At 44.7% G+C, this 18107-nt stretch overlaps 1 protein-coding gene across 1 annotated transcript in view; it reads right to left on the bottom strand.

Moving 5' to 3' along the window:
* Nucleotides 1-17303, bottom strand: part of LOC147457519 (Pseudouridine synthase family protein) — a 113749-nt gene extending 96446 nt beyond the window's left edge. The window contains exons 1-2 of the mRNA XM_086512379.1: nt 16972-17303; nt 6303-6338 (exon numbers count right to left, since the gene is read on the bottom strand). Coding sequence (XP_086368505.1) covers nt 6303-6338; nt 16972-17212 — 277 coding nt within the window. The 5' untranslated portion in view covers nt 17213-17303. The remainder of the gene's footprint in view (nt 1-6302; nt 6339-16971) is intronic.
* Nucleotides 17304-18107: the final 804 nt, after the last annotated feature.

Raw genomic sequence — 18107 nt, 5'->3', positions numbered from 1 at the left:
ACGTGCCCATGGGCACATCAGCATCCTGCATGCCCGCATCAAAGGAAGTAAAGCCTGCAAGTGATGAAGAAGCCCCATGAATCACTGCATCTCTGTTAGAATGTACCACCTTGTTCCATGCGTCCGCAAGTGCACGAATATCATTACAAGGAAGAGGTTTTTACACCGCAGATTTCACTGGAGGAGGTACATAGTTACGGGAAGAAAGCTGAGAGCGTAATTTAATGGTCTTCTTGGAGTTCACCCAAGGAGATCCTTCTCCCAAATCAACGTTCTTTCCCTTATTCTTAGTTTCATGTGAAGTTGTAAGATTTCTCTTGCTCGGAGGGTTTGAGGAACGAGCAACTTTGACTTTGCCTTTATCCAGAGGTGGAGTATCAGGCACGGTAGAGGCCCCAAAGGAGGTTGATCTAGGATTAGAGACCTCTTTCTCATTGGAAATAGCAAGCTAAGGAACAGTTGAAGAAGGAGGTTGCAAATTAGGTTCGGGACATTGAGATTGCATGTGTCCAAATTTCCCACAACGAAAACATGAATTTGCAAATTTCCCGCATTTTAGCTTGAAGGGGTGCTTGCCAATGAGAGGGTCCCCCGGGTTAACAGTAATGCCTTCAGGGGTGGGAACATCCATGTCCCAAAGCCCACAAAACCGATTTGTATTGGCATCAAGTTTGAGAGGACATATCACTTTCCCAGCTGAGAAGCAAGAGTAGGAAGAAAGTGTCGCCGGGTGCATAGAAAGTCAACTATTTCCACCCATACTGGGCACTTGTGGCGGATGAGGCTTTGGTAGTCTTTGGTAAGAGCCTAGGGCAATACAGGTGTCATTTGAGTACCAAAAAACAACGGGGATAATTCAAGAAACATATTGCGGGCGTCAGTGCCTACCAACAAGACTTCATATAATCCTGTCACGCGACACATCCAACCCTATGTGTCGGTGGACAAGCTACAGCATGATCAGGGTTCAGTTCAGTCCAGTGAGTCTAGATTAGAAGTGATCTGGCACTTTTGTGAGTCTATTCGTAGACAGTGCATGCCCAGTCACTTAGTGTAGATGCATATCCTCTGGTTGCACACAGCATGATCATCAGTATTTCCATCAGAATCCATTAGAATCAGTTAGGGGACTTTTCCAGTGCATTTAGCCTATTTTACCTATTTTTGGCATTTTTCACTTATTAATTTAAGTGACTTTCCAACAAAAGTAGGTAGGGCAATTTTGCTAAGAAAATATATAAGCAAACCAAAGTTAGCACTATTTGGCAAAAGAGGCCGCAAGAGCTCCACGCTCAACAGGCAACTTCTCAACAGAACCCCCCCGGGGCAGGAGACTTAGCGTTTTCAGCCAAGGACAGCCTGGCGTTTTCTCCATTGCAGATCAGCCCCAGTGTTTTGCATGGCAGATCAACCCGGCAACAGTTAGACACAGCAGGTCAGCCTAGCGTTTTGCATTTTGCAGAACCACGGCAATAGCAGAACCAAAATTCAGCCGTAGCGTTTTTGGTTGCAGATCAGCCCCGGCATTTTGCACCCTTACCGCGACGGAAAGTCAAGGAGCATTAGCGTTTTCAGCTTTCAGCAGTTAGTACCCGCAGATCAAGTCCCGAACCTCGCAGATCTCACCTTCCCGCAACAGTTCCTCGCCGCACGGTCACTTTCCGCAAGGTTTACAGTTTCAACCCGGAAAACACAGATTTCAGCATCTGCGTTTTCAGTGCGTCGTCATTGCATCGTCGTCATCGACATCGTCACCGACATAGAGTCAGAATTCAACAGATAGAAGATTAGCAAATTTCAGCCCATAGCGTTTTTGGACAGCAGAGAGAAGATTGCAGATTTCAGCCTTAGTGTCGGCCTCGTCATCCCCGTCGTCGTCGTCAACATAGCCTAGACTTGCATCAGTCTCATGCATACCATTTGTACCAGATTGTGCAATCATAAGTAGACCACTCTCGTCGGCGAGAGTGGGGCCTTCGAGAAGGGTTTTACGTCTCTGGTGTCGTATCTCTCTTCTCTCTCTATCTCTCAATCTCATACACTTGCACGCATAGTGTCCATTCACTTTGTTGTGATCATAGCATTCTCTCATTAAGAACGGAAGACTCTCCCTTCCATAAGAACAAAAGGAACCTTGAGCACAGTTCGGAGCACTCATCTTGAGCAAAGCACAAACATTCATTCCCCTGCACCTAACATTGGTATCAGAGCTTTGGCAGTGTTCTGTATCACTCAAGGAAAGAACCACAAGAATCACAAGAATTTTTTTTGCTTGTTGAGGTCGCACGAACCCAAGTTCGCTTGGGCGTGTCCATTCCTAGTCGTGTTTTTGAAGAGAGACAGGAATCCCAAGAAAGAAGGGCTTGTCCAGCCTCCCCTTGTGCCTCTTTTCACTCATTGAGAGCGAACCGTGCACTTAGCAGCCGGGCAATCGACGTGAGGTGGGAAAAAGCAACCTTGGGGTGCATCCGCGGAAAGGAGTAGAACTCCGGTGAAGAGAAGATCCTTCTCGAACACGGTTTGCAAGCGAAAGAAAACCTCAAGAACCTCAAGAACCCAAGACCCTCGAGAACCCAAGAACCCAAGTCCCTCGTGGACTTAAGAACCAAGACTCCCAAGAATCCAAGTTCCTCATGAACTTCAGAACCCAAGACCACAAGAACCCACACGAACCCAAGACTTCAGTGGATGGTCATCACCCGAGGCGGAATGGATACTTCGCATGGAGGTGATGAGCATGAGAGAGGCGAAGAAGAATTTTCCCCACCAGGACGTTTTTCCGACCCTCCCTCTTCCCCATCTACGTCAAGGATTGCACTAACTCCTATGGAGGAGTTGAAGCAGTTGTTTAAGGAAAGACAGTTAGAACGCGAAAAAAGAAAAGCAGAAAGAAAGGCCTACGAAGAACGAAGGGCAGCCATAGATTGTGAATACAAAGAAGAAATGGCAGCCATAGAGCGTCAGTACGACTTGGAAGAAAACGAAAGTCAAGCCAAATTTAATCGCGAGAACAAAGCAAGACAAGCAGAATTTGATCGCGAGAACAAAGCCATCAAAGAAAAGAGCGACGAACACATGAAAGAGTTCTTGCGACTCTTTTCTCAAGTTCAAGCACAGATGCAAGAGATTTGGGGAACGGAGACTCTCTCAGTCTCTTCTTCTCCCAAGCATGACACACAGGATTTGCATGATTATGAGAAGCATGATGAATTGAATGATAATGATTTGCATGATGATTTGAATGACAATGATAAGCATGATGATTTGGATGATATAGACAATCATGATGATTTGCATTTTCAAGATGTGATTTTTCACAAGCATGATGAATTGCATGATCAAGATGTGATTTCTCACAAGCATGATGAGTTGCATGAAGAAGATGTGATTGTTCACAAAGAGGATGTGTTAGTTGATGCTTTTTCTAGCGAAGCTAATCTCGTCACAGATTCAATCAATCACGAAGGATCGATTTTGGCTCTTGAGCCTAGGTCCAAAGAACCCCTTCAGGAAGAACCGATCTTGGCTCTCGAGCCTAGGTCCAAAGAACCCTCACAAGAAGTATTATGTGTTCGCATGATTGGTCAACACGCATTGTACGAGTGTTCCATTCGTGATCGTTACTTGTCTTTAGTCAACGTCTTTATGTGATCCCTTTTCCTAGGCATGACATATTGTACGTTGAGCACGTTTCCCTCATGAATGAGCACAAATGTATGCGGATTGTTCATGAAAAGCTGAAAAGTATGCATTCAAGGACGTCACATTACATGTCTCTTCCTTGGCATGACACATTTGTAGAAAGAGCACATGAAAGTATGAGCATCAAGCATGGGCATTTCCGTTGTGAATTGCCACAGTTGATTGCTTCAGATCAGAAGAGAGAGATTCGATCTCATTGTTTGCGTGTGTGTGGTGAACGGTTTGGCACTCCGTCTATTTGTTCCTCTACATTGCACGCACAGTGTCCATTCACTTTGTTTGTGATCATAGCATTCTCTCATTAAGAACGGAAGGCTCTCCCTTCCATAAGAACAAAAAGAACCTTGAGCACAGTTCGGAGCACTCATTTTGAGCAAAGCGCAAACATTCATTCCACTGCACCTAACAAATCCTCTAGCGCCTAAGTAGACCCCTCTGACTGACTGCCGTTTAAGGAAGGGAATCTACCCACTATCCCACGTCTTGTGCAGTATGCATCTTCCTCGGAAAGAAAAAAATAACTGCATTGAGAGCATATTGCGCCACTAGATCCATGAGAGCTTGAACTGGAATGAGTACCTAAGTGGTGGTTCCTGACCCTCCCAAGCATTCCGCACATCCTCCAAATCCTCCAATAAGCAAGCTCGGATGTCACCCATTTCCGAAGACTCTACAGCCATCTGTTTCCTGCATTTGTAAGAGCAGATGGTAGGCATGGTGGAATCCGTCGTACACTAAAGGGAGATGTTCTGAAAACTGAGCACAGCGAATTTCTGAAGTTCTGAATATGTACACACACACTCCGAAGGAGAATGACCAGGTACGAGCTCTGTACAAACCTCACACACTCATGCACTCACACCTAAACACACACACACACCTACTCGCAAGCGCAAACTGGGCAGCCGCTGAAAACCGGCACCGCATACAGGAGCTACCGCAGGTGCAGGAGGCTCATGAAGGCGGGGAATTCGCGCGACCCACACATACAGACAATGGTATCACACAAACACACACTATCACTTGAACACCACCAAAATTTTGCAATGTATGTATTTAGGGATTGTTTTTTTTTTTTGCATGTGTTTTTGTGAAATGATCACACAGTAACAATCAAAGAGTCTCCATTACTGAGACGACCTCTGATGCACTATGAAAGAGAAGGCAATTGACAAATTCAGTGAAGTTGGGTTCCACACTTGGCAAACAAAAGGTAAGGACTACCTAATGAAGAAAAATTTATCGGCTGTAGTGAGAGGACCCATCACACTGTCCATCGAGGTTGAGTACACACAAACTAGAGCATCCTCTACGCATGCACCCATGCACAACTTTTAGCTAAAGATGAGTGCACACTTGGAACCATAATGATTGATCTAGATGACAATTATGTGAAATTCATCGATGATTGCACCAAAGCACATGATGCATGGAGAACTTAAGAAAAGATGTTTGGTGCTAGGGAAAACCAACATAGCAAAATTGGACAAAAAAGCAACTATATAAAACAGACATCACTAGACAAATGAATAACCAAACCCAATTGAGTTACATCTATAGTGAAATGGCAGACGAGACAAAAGAAGCCAATCCCTTAGAATCTTCCTTGGTTGGCCAAGTTGTAGGGGAGGAGATTATGTCTTTTGTCAAAGCCCAAGGGAAGAGCTGTAAGGGATGGGCTATGCCTTGCTCCTTGTGGAAATTCCTACTTGAGGTTGATGTATCCATCATGTATGTATGCATACCCATTGTCCATGAGTCATAAACCAAAGGTAAAACTATCATCACTTTCTGTATCCCAAGCCAAAAGGCATAGCTATGATTGTGGGTTAAAATTCCCTAGGCTTAGCATGATGCTAGATACACTGGCATCACCCTAGGGTCAGCCCTCGAGTCCACGTTACCTCCTATATACGAAAGTAAAGGTAATACATATTCTGCACTGATGGAATAAGATTATGGTTTGATTTCATTATGAATCGTAATCTTGTTAATCCTCCTTAACCCTTCGCTGCCTTTTTGGTGTGGCTTTCAGCAGCTTTGTAGGCACCCCCATCTACTTGGATGAAGATTATACAAAGAAACAAATTGAACATAGTTGGAATGCATACGCAGAAGGTGAGGAAGGCAAAGAAAAAGAGGAATGTTAGTAGACAGTCAGGTCAGCATTGTCCTATCCAGGGAGAATGGAGGAGGTCGTATGCTAAAAAGACAAATGCCGGAGACGAGTCTACCTCTGGTGGAGTGGAAGGTCGTGGGAGAAGGCCAGAAATTACCAACCCAGACTAGTAGGGAGGAGGAGGGGTGGCTCTCCCTCTTGCATATGGAGATGCACATGAGGGCAAGTACGGACAACAGGCATGCAGATAAGGAGGACCAGAGAAAATCACAAAATGGGCATGTCTAGAAAAAAAAGAATGGTAGAACTGAAAATACCCTCTTCCATAGTTCTATACACAATTTTTAGGGATGCTGACAATTCTGAACCTACACATGTAAATGTGACTGGTCATGCTTAGTTCACTTTCAAGAAAAGGCAACATAACCCACAAAAGCACTCCGTACAAGAACTGAAACTGATAATAAAAAACGTGACTTACTCTGTCCAGCGGCTGAGGTTCTTTGAATCTGAAGACCTGACAGAAAACCATAACCAATCAAACAATATTTTCATTGTAGTAACAAATGATTTCTACTCATGCGCTTGAAAACTCAAAGTGGAACTTAACCATCAGTGGGGCGGTATGGGTTTGATGCTTGTAAAAAATCTTAAGACACGTTTGAAGACATGTAGATATATCTGATTCTTGCAGCAAAACTCAGCCAATGCCAGCTAGAGAATGAGTTTGAAACATCACTTCCGACCGAAAATTTTAAGTGTAAATATCAACGTTGCTCTTCTAACAAGCTCTCCAAAAGAAAAAAGTAAGGCTTGTTGTAGCAGTTTTTGGTCTGGCCTATTTGATTTCTCCTCTAGAACTAACAGAACAGGCATGTAAAAGTTCCCCCCTTCCTATCAAGGCTAGCATCCCCTGCAAATCAATAAAAAATATCGAATCGTGCCATATCATACCTGCCAAAAGAAGAAGCGTATAAGCTCAAAAAGAACAGAATTTAGCAGACTGCAATATCATTAACTATATAATGCCAGCTTCCATCGGTTGTACAAATATTCAGCAGCCAAACTTTGAGGTTGATGAGCAAGCACTGTGCAGTCCCTTTACCAGCAAGTAAGAAAAGTTCAAAGTTCTCCATTTTGTTCAAGATAGAAACAAAAATAATGAAATGTCCTAATGCCTCATATCGGCATTGAATTTTACTGCAATACAGCCAAAAACCAATTCTACCTTCTTCACCACTTTCATGGGGGAGAAAGCAAAGGGGCAAACATCACAGCAGATACAAGTCAGACAATGATGCCTCTTATACTTAAGTCATGGTTGCGTTCATTATTGATTCTCCTTTGTGTGGCGTTTTTCAAAGAATTTTCAATACATGTCCATATTCAGTTTTTTCTGAGATTCCCAATTCTATGGCTGAGAGCAAACAAAACTGAGGTTGAAGATCAAAGTGATGGACCCAATGTATGACAATTTTGGTGCCCAGAAAAATGTCACCTAACACTGGTGGCAAAAAAGCTGGCAAGCACCCACTTTGGTAGTTCAATCAGTTCAAAGCAATATGCTGTCCATGACTCCAAGTAGCAGTTAGAACAACTAGGAGCTGGTTAACTTGCTTCTGATTGTCTACTTAAGCCAAATGTTATCTAGCCTTACTAAAAGAGGGCATAATTTGCAATTGATTTATAAAGTAGTGAAGACTAAATTAGATTTATTCAGAGGGTTTTTGAAACCCATAATCTGATGTGAATCAACAACAAATCTCTGCAATTTTTCCAAAATCTCACAGGTGGGAGGTAAAACCACAATTTACCATACAAAATTTTGCACCAGTAATGTCCCCAAAGTGTATTACACACGTCAATTTTGCCAAAATTCTGAAATTATGCACTAATACATGATCCCTTAAGCAAAATTTCAGCAAATTTTGCAAAATCCCCAAATTTTCCCAATTCAATTGTGCACGAATGTCAATAAAATTGACTTCGACGAGTGCAATTTCACTTGTACATGGAAGCCCCAATTTCTGTGAAGCTTTTATGCACAAAAGCTATAATTTCTGACGCAAATTCTGTTGTTGTGGAAGAATAAAGCTGAGGCTGAAATTTCCGTGTGAATTGGGTCCTGACATATCTTGCATGAGAGGGCTTGACCTGCTATGCACTGAAAAACACCTGCTTGGGCAGCATTTTGACCTTTCGCCGGCTCTGGTGTGTGTCAAAGCGCGCGAAGCTGCGCTCTGGTACCAGTTTGTTGGTAGCGCAGCAAGGGTTAGCGGTGTGTTCACACACCGTGTTAGTGGTGTGAGTTAGCAAATGTGAGCTTTTACATAAAGGGAGAAAATAGGGGCCTCTACACCCAGCAACGTGCACATCTAACCCTATGTGCATGTGGACAAGCTAACTCCTACTTCAAGGGTTTAGGACAGCCTACAAAGTGTTATGGCACCCTTATGAGCTTGTACACAAGACCTGCATGCCCAGGCACTTTAGCATAGTTGCTTACCCTCTGATTGCACATGAGCACAGCCAGTGTTTGCTAGGTGTAGGCATTGGGGAGGTTCCCGTATAGAAGCATTAGTACCCAGCCTAGGTATTTACCTACGTGTGAAGCACCTCTTATAAATGAGTTTATACTTACTAATAAGTGACATTTTAGCCAAGTCATGGTATTTTATTGAACCTTGCCTGACTGTAGCAAGGAAAGTGGCCATGCTCTCTACAATGGGTGCTCCTCAATGCAATTTGCGTGAAACCTCACTCCAACATGGAAGAAAACATCACACAACGATGGAACAACAACACAAAGCACAACAACAGACTCAGACATAGAACCATATACACTCTGACTCGCAGCACACTCACCTCCAAGCCCAAGACTCACAGGTACAATGGGTGTCGAGGCTCCAATGTGCAAGAAGAATGCAAGTGTCTGGTGTTGGACTCAAACTCAAGACTCAAGACCATAGAAAGTGGATGATGATATGGTGTACCACACTGGAACCAGCCACACATATGTATATCATAAAGCGCCACCAACGACTAGCAAAATATCCCAATCCAGCTAAGTCTATCTCCAAATTGCGGTGGTGGTGATCTAGCCACGGTGTCCACTAGACCACCACCTGTATCACTGCCATGTGTCACTACCCAGGTGAGTTGGTCAAGTGTGAACTCCAGACCAATTGTAACTAACTAGCCGTCTTGTGCCAGTGACACAGTAGCCCTGCTATACCGACCCAGTATTACTTACCTATAAATGTGACCCCCGGGTCACTTCTCAAGAATAACTCAGTACCCTCAGTACAAGCACCAAGTACCTACAGTACCTCGGCATGCTAGGGTTTTCCACCATCACCTCCAACAACCTGGGCGTTTTTGCCTAGCATCAGCCTACAGTACCCGATTCAGTCCGCAGTACCAACTCAGGCCTATCATTAGCAGTTTTCATCCATAACCTCGTCGTACCATCGCAGATCTAGCAATCACTCCAACGTTTCAGATTCAGCCCTCAGATCAGTCAGCATTTTTTCAATTTTCAACCTACCCTCGCTGTCGGCCATAGCAAATCAGCCATACCCTCGTCAATAGTTGCAAATCTTGTCGGTTCCACTAGCCTTTTTGCATTTCAACCATTAGCCTCTTAGATTCAAGCATCTGTATTAAGATCCCATCAGCATCTCAGCATCTAGGACCATTGTTAGGTGCAGCGGAATGAATGTTGTTCTTTCTCAAGATGAGTGTTCCATATTGTGCTCAAAGTTCCTTTTTGTTCTTATGGAAGGGAGAGCCTTCCGTTCTTAATGAGAGAGTGCTATGACCACAAACAAAGTGAATGGACACTGTGCGTGCAAATGTATGAGACTGAGAGATAGAGAGAGAAGAGAAATACGACACCAGAAACGACGTAAAACCCTCCTCCGAAGGCCCCACTCTCTATGTCGAGAGCGGTCTACTTATGATGGCACAAATCTCTACAATGCCTAGACTTGCCAACGATGTCGACGACGATAAGGACGACGACGAGACGGGCTGAAATCTAAAAATGTTAATGGCTGAAAACTGCAAATCTTTATCTGCTGAATTCTGACTCTATGTTGGGGACGATGTCGATGACGACGATGCGACGACGGCGCGCTGAAAACGCAGATGCTGAAATCTGCGTTTTCCGGCTGAAACTGTAAACCTTGCGGAAACTGACTGTGCAGCGAGGAACTGCTGTGGGAAGGTGAGATCTGCGAGGTTCGGGACTTAATCTGCGGTGTCTAAGGGCTGAAAACTGAAAACGCTGATGGTTCTTGAGGTTCCGTCGCGGAGAATCTGCAAAACCCTAGGGTGTGATCTGCAAATCAAAAACGCTAGGGCTGAAAACTGATCTGCTGTCGCCGATGTCCTGCGAATGGACAAAGCGCATTTTTTGTAAAGTTGCTACGTTTTTCTGAAAACGCTCAGCCTTTGCATTCCACGAGAGCATCGCCTGGGCCCTGGAACCTGCAGACCCACACTTTGGTCAGGTATTAGCAAGAAATTGGCATTTCTGGACAATATCTACCTGCTGTTTTTCTCTGTTTTCAGCCTTTTCCAAGGCCCTCGACATTGGGAATCGTTGAAGGACGCGGTTTAGATGTTCCGGTACCGATCCGGCAACTACAAGCACGCTGAATTTTCTTTTTTACAGCGATTTTCAGCCCCTCATGCCCTTTTGTGTTACTTGCCTCTTGCCATGGTATCCTCTACGGCGACTTGAGATCTTATCCATTGACCCTTGGGACCATTTATTGAGCACGCGACATGTCGACTCCGAAGCAGAAGGGACAACAATCCCAGAAGACGCCCCTACGTCCACCACGACAACGACGACTTCCACTTCTACGGCTACGTCGTCATCTGCCAACACAACATCCAACTATGCCCTCACACAGTTTATTGAGGAGAAGAAGTTGGATCTACACAATTATGCTATATGGAGGATACGAGTACGCACAATCATTGCCTACCATCGACTCTGGGAATGGTTGAATGATTTCATCAATTCGCCTACTCAACCTACCCTTCCCACCGCCACTCAGGATCAGATCGACGAGTGGGGTGGATCGGGACATACGAGTCTTCACCTTCCTTATGATGAACCTCTCGGACCGCTTCATGAAGGAAGTTTCCAAAGAGGAGCATGCACATCCATTGTGGAGACTGATTCTTGACCAGTTTGAGGAGACCTCGTTCAGTTCAATGGAGGCGCTCTACGTTCCGGACATGGCCTTCAACCTCCTCTCTGTGTCGAGTTTGGACTCTCAGAAAGCTGACATACACTTTGGGAGTGGCAAGGTGACGATTGCTATTTCTACTATAGGTCCTGTTCTTGCACGCGGTGAACGCAATGGATCTCTATACCACCTCACTTCTCTTCTGTCTCGGAGTCTTCTTCTCTATGGTATGCACGATTTGGACATTTATGATTTCAATAGCTCCAGCAAGCTGCTAGGACCTCTCTCGTAGAGGGTTTACCCGTGATACGCTCTTCACAAGGCGTGTGCGAGGCTTGCCATTTAGGCAAGCAACACAAGGCTACCTTTCTGAAGCAGGCATCCAACAGAGCTTCGGCACCACTTGCACTTATTCACATTGATCTATGTGGCCCGATGAGCACTTCTTCATTTTCTAGCTCATAGTATATGCTTGTGCTCGTGGATAATTGTAGCAGGTACACTTGGGCTGCGTTCTCAAAGCTCAAGTCGGAGGCTTTCAGTTTCATTCAAAATTGGAAGATGATGGTCGAAAAGGAGAAGGACTTGCACATCATATGTTTTCGCTCCGACAGAGAGGGTGAGTTCACTGCAACGGTCTTTGCACAATGGTGAAAGTCAGAGGGCATCCAACACCAACTGACTACTCCTTACACTCCTTCCCAGAACGGAGTTGTTGAGCGGAAGAATCGGATTATCATGGAGATGGCTCGTGCAATGCTAGCACATGCTTCTTTACCTCGGATTTACAGGGCGGAGGCATGCAACACGGAGGTTTACATCCAAAACCGTTCTCCTACTCATGCTTTGCAGGACATGACTCCCTATCAGGCTTACTACAGGCGCAAGCCCTCGGTCTCACACTTTCAAGTTTTTGGGTGTCCGGCCTTTGTCCATGTGTCTAAGGAGAAGTGACAGAAGTTAGACTTCAAGTCGAAGAAGCTCATCTTCCTAGGCTATCCACTGCAGTCTGACGGATACTAGCTTTATGATCCTGACGGCAAGACCACCACAGTTAGCCGTGATGTGACTTTCATGAAGTCTTTCAGCACACCTGCAGAGGGGGCAGCATCCAAGCCTATACCTTCCCTACCTCCTCCTCCTCCACCTCCCACACCTAATCCCACCCCTACCCGTCCCTGTACCCTCTACACAGCAGCCAGTTACTTCACCCGATCATGCCTTGTCGGATTCCGATCCTGATGAGGATGATGGTTCTCCTGCGGTGGAGGCAATCCCACCTCGCAAGGAGAAGTTAGTACCTGGTTGCTTGTACACTACGGTTTCTTCCTCTGGAGTCACGGAGTTACCAGCACCGTCAAAACCTGGACAACCTCAACGTTCTGCGCGCCTCAAGGAGAGGCAGGTTTATGATGGCACAGAGTTTGTGAACTTTGCGCTCATGTCCCAAATTCAGGCTTCACCAGTTGAGCCTTCCTCAGTAGAAATGATTGCTGGAAGTGTGCCATGCTGACGGAGCTGGTGGGCGGAATAAAACCTAGACCTTAGTTCCCACGTCCAACAAGTGGAAGGTGGTTTCTACGAAATGGATTTTCAAGACAAAGTACAAGGCCAATGGTTCCCTCGACAAACACAAGGCAAGACTTGTTGCTCGGGGCTTCACACAAAGACCAGGCGCGCACTTTGACGAGACCTTTGCTCCCACCGCTCGCATGACTACCATACATTGTTTGCACTCGCAGCCAACTTTGGTTGGCCTATCTTCCAGATGGATGTTAAAGGTGCGTTTCTGAACGAAGATCTGGATAAAGATGTTTATGTGGAGCAACCTCCTAGTTTTCGACTACTAGGCAAGGAGGACTGGGTTTATCAGTTGTGGAAAGCATTGTATGGACTAAAGAAGGTTGGACGACATTGGTACCTCACACTAGACCAGTTTCTTGTGAAGTTGGGGTTACGGCGTACCTCATCAGATTCCAACTGTTATGCTGACTCTCTCTTTAGTTGCAATAGTGAATGTCTATGTGGATGATCTCATTTTCACAGGCTCATGGACAAGCAAGATCAAGTCAATAATGCAAGCTATGGAGACACGTTTCTAGATGACTGATCTTGGGCTTCTTCACTATCTTCTAGGATTCGAGATGTACCAGACACCAAATGGCATCTTCTTTTCTCACTGGAAGTATGCAAAGGCTATCTTGGAGAGAGTCCAAATGACAGGTTGTAGACCTGTCGGCACTCCTCTTGAGCCCGGGGAGAACATATCGATTCATGATCCTTCCCCATGGATTGACCTGCAGCAATACAGGAATGTTGTTGGCTGCCTTGTTTGTCTTACTTATTCCCGACCAGACATCTGCCACACAGTTTCTGTCCTCGGTTCCTTCAACACCCAACCTCGTCACCGACATTGGCACTGTGTTCAGTGTACTTTGCAGTACATCAACGGCACCTTGGACCATGGTGTGTTCTATGGGCGTTCCAAGGGTTGCACCCTTGGAACGTTGCAACCATGGTGTGTTCTATGGGCGTTCCAAGGGTTGCACCCTGCTTGGTTGGTGCGATTCAGATTGGGCAAGAAATCCAGATACACGACGCTCTACTACAGGAGTAGTTTTCACACTCAGCTCAGGACCTATATCATGGAGCAATAAGCGGCAACCCACCATTGCGCTATCTTCCACAGAGGCAGAGTACAAAGCGCCTTGCTTTGCTGCTTGTAAGGCCATATGACTATGCAGATTACTAAGAGAATTGTGTTTTCCCCAGACTGCTACTACACGTCATTTGTACGGCAATCAAAGTTGCATAGCTATTGCCAAGAACCCTATCTTCCATGCTCGGACAAAGCACATTGAGATACAGTACCACTATGTTCAAAAGCCTCCTGGCAAAAAGCCCATTGGTATGAAGTGGGTTTACAAGTTGAAACGCAAGCCGGATGGTGAGATTGGTCACTATAAGGCTCAACTTGTTGCAAAGAGTTATGAACAACAAAAAGGCATAGATTATGGAGACTTTTGCTCCCACTTGTCGTATGACTACTTTGCGTTTTCTATGTGCATTGGCAGCTCATTTTGGTTGGGATGTACATCAATCCGACATTGTTACTGCTTTCTTGAATGGTGACATATTTGAGGAAGTTTATGTAACGCAGCCTTGCGGTTTTGTCAAGAAAGGATAAGAGGATAAAGTGTGCAGATGTAAGAAAGCTTTCTATGAATTGAAGCAATCTCCTCGTGCTTGGTATGAGAAGGCTGACACTCATTTGGTCAAACGAGGCTTTTGTATAACAGTCCAACAGAAAGCACATTGTATGTAAAGCATGAGGGTGATGTACTTCTCATTGTGGTTCTCTACGAGGATGATTTGCTGATCACTAGACCAAATGAAAGACATACAGCTGAATTTAAGGCTGATTTGAATGCTACTTTCAAGATGAAAGATTTGGGGATGTTGCATCATTACTTGGGTATACAGTTTAAGCAATGTGATGGTGGTATTGCCTTGTTTCTGAAAAGTTACATAGAGACATTGCTATGTAAGTTTGGACTTGAGGATTGCGAACCTATTGCCACTCCCATGGAAACAGGTTTAAAATTGAGTCTTCATGATGCTGGTGATCCTACATATGTCACTCTTTACCTTTGTTGGATGCCTCATTTATGTATGCAACACGAGGCTGGATATTCACTTTGCAATCTCTCAGATCAACAGATTTTATGCATAGCTAAGCATTGGTAGGCATCAAGAACAGTCTACACAAGTGAACGTCAAAAATGACTTCACCTGCACAAATGAGTTGCTCATTAATATCCTTGATACCACCAAGGAAAGTGTCCATGTCATCTTCCTCATGCATAATCTTCGACTCCAACTCTTTATGCAGCAATGCAATTTTAGTTTCATTGCGACTTGCATAAAGACCAGCCAAAATATCCCAAGTCTCTTTTGTTGATTTAGTTGAGCGAATGTGAGGAGCGAAAGTGCACTTCACACATAATGCAATCAATGCATGAGCCTGCGCATCTCTAACGTCCCAACGAGATTGCTCATTCATAGGCAAAACAGCTCTAGCAACAGCAATCCTGCCACCAAAACCTGCAGCATCCTCAACAGAACCTATATCCACATAAGACAGACGTTCATCAATGCCCAAGACAACATTCCAACCACCCTTTGACACAAGAACATGTTGCATCATGTAAACCCACATTAGGTAGTTGTCCCCATCCAATTTATCCTCAACAGCAAAACATCTTGAAAACATATTTGTTGTTGTCAGCCATAGCGAGTGACTGCACTTGATGTGAAAACTACCCAGAAAGAGGAAAAATGAAGTAGGACCAGCACGTGCTATATAGCACAACCCAAAGAAGACTGTAAGGGACTTGTTCTCTAGAAAATTGCACTGATAGAAAACCTGCACAAAAGTACGAAATTGCCTGCGCAGTACTACCTATAGTGGAAATGGAGGCCGAAATGAGCCCAAATGAAAATTCTGAGCAAACCAAATTTGGGTGAGCTTTGGTGAGCGTCAGCACGTCAACAAATACAAGTATTTGTCAACTTGATAGCGCTCACCAAAGCTCACCCAAATCGGAAAAAATGAGCAGGGAAGCGCTTGCGACGCTGACGACTATGCCCAAGAGGACGCAACCTGCTCTGATATCAATTGTTAAAAATAGGGTTGCACGGAAAAACACACAGCTTGGAGAAGATGAAGAAGCTCAAGGCACACAATAGAGAGTCTATTGCTTAGTGCACAATGGAAAGATAAGTTAGCCCTAGCATGAATGGGCATATATACAATGCACAGGAAAAAAAACCCTTTAGTGAGGGAAAAATGCCCCCGCAGTCCTAAGTGTGTTCACACACATCACAATGAGTTTTCATGGAAACATCCCAATAACCTTTTGCAAATACTCCATGTACCATGTCACAAAGATCTTGCTCACTTAAAATATGTTGCAATCCTCCCATTTCATGCCCCAAAAGCCTGTGCTAATGTATCACAACATGTCTACAGCCCCATTTAATTTCCTAGATAAGATTTCTCAAGCGAAAACACAAAAGCCCATCCGTTGACTTGATGATCCTCACCCAACCATCTTGCTATAAGTTTGCTCTCCTACAACAAGACCCAACTTACAACTCGTGTTCACTCGGTAAGAATGGTACCAACGGTCTGGTATATACAAAACCTCCGATGAGAAATCGCATCCCTTTGTACAACAAGAGAACAAACTCAGGTCACCAACTCCAATAAGAAAAACAACCCCAAAGAACTTCCTAAGCTGAGGGCAAAATTTTCAAAAACCTTCATCCCATGGAGATACGTTCCAAGAGGTACCCCTATCCATAATTCACTCCTATGAAGGGGACGTTATGAGAAGAGTCACATTGAAAGAGAGGTCCTCATTGTCAAGCATCTCCAAGACACAATCAAATTAATGACAGAGCTGTTTGCAACATTAGACTCCCAACAATCAAAATATGGTACTTGCAAATATTCTGGTAAGTATGTATCAACAAAAGGGCTCCTGACATAGTCAGGTGGTGAAACACACATGGCCTTGCTTGTGCTCCCACAAGCACCAAGCTGCTTGCATGCAAAAAAAAATTCATGAATAGTGCACTCAATTCGCATTTGATATGCAGTGAGTTATTGTTACTTATGACGCCGCTAAGGATGGTTCAACGCCATTGTCCACCCTAAATTCATAATAATTGAGAAATAGACAATAAGGATGTCCTTTCAAAAGGAGCATATGCATTTCTGACAACTAGCCATAGAACAATTCCAATTTTGTACCCTTTTCCTCCCTATGAATGTTCCACATTGATCGCAATTGGCTATGGCTATGGAGAGCCGACTTAGATGAGCCTCCTACAAATTTTACTTCAATGCTGTTTTCTCAGAACTCAAAAGTTTGCACTTGCCTTTGTAATCGGTACCCACATAGCCAACCCACAGAGCAACCTTTCTCTTGATGGACTTGCATTGGCTTAGAGACGAAGGAGAGACTGTTTGAGGTACTGATGTTCCCAAAGAGCACATCCATCTTCTGCTTCTTAAACATTGAGTAGTATATTCTCCCTGCCAGATAGAGCAGCTGCCACGGAAGGTAGTGGAGAAGGCAGACGCAGTCGCACCTCCAGCACGGGTTGCCGGGATACTCATCACATGGAGAAGTGAGACTGAGCGTAGACGCTTGCGCTATTATGGGGCATACACGTGGAAGGTATAGCCATTGGCCTATTATACGAAAGGTAGAAGGTAGAGGTGAATCGTAGGCACATACCCTCATAAGTAATTGAGGCCCTATCAAAGGGCACGGACGACGCTCATCTTTGCCATCCGATCACGAATGCGATCGGTTGTGATCATCATATGATGTGATCAGAGTGTGATTTTCCTATTATCATAAGGTGATTGCCATGTGAGCTACACATGCGGTGTGATCCAAATGGGATCCCTGTGTTATCCCTGTGTGATCAACAGAAACGAATTTAAGCATCACCTTTCAAGTCGCAACGAATAGCTTAATGATAAGGCATTGGATCAACGAGCTCAAGGCGGTGAATTCAAACATTAGTGCCCCACTCGTGTGGCGTTTTTGTCTTTCCAAGGCCCCAAAGATTCCTTAGATTCTTAAATTATTCCCCTTGCCCATCGGATGGCCTTGAATGTAACACTTACGTGCACATCGTTGATCCCTATTGGGAAAAGGCTATCAAGTAATCACGCGGGGGACATATTTGGCAGCTTCTTTATTTTATTCGTACGAATCTACACATATTCCTCCAAATCCTTGTGCTTCGTCTACAATGGCGAGCAAAATCACCAATAGCGAGCATGTTTTGAACCCAATGCATCAAGGATGACAACCTCTAATGTTGTGCAAACCAGCCCACACGAATCGTTTCATGCGATTGGGAGGCAGCTCACCCCTTTACGCTTGTCCTAGCCTATGCTCCCCAACCAAGGAGCACAGGCCACTCACCCCCCTACAGACGCATCTGTCAATGACCTTGTTGCACTTGCCACATGCAAGCGCTCATTCAATGGACGCCAT

The sequence above is a fragment of the Adiantum capillus-veneris genome, chromosome 5 (assembly GCF_014529385.1).
Source record: "Adiantum capillus-veneris isolate H3 chromosome 5, ASM1452938v2, whole genome shotgun sequence".
Classification (NCBI taxonomy): Eukaryota; Viridiplantae; Streptophyta; class Polypodiopsida; order Polypodiales; family Pteridaceae; genus Adiantum; species Adiantum capillus-veneris.
Note: the sequence above shows the minus strand (reverse complement) of the source record. Positions and strands in the feature narration are given on the sequence as shown.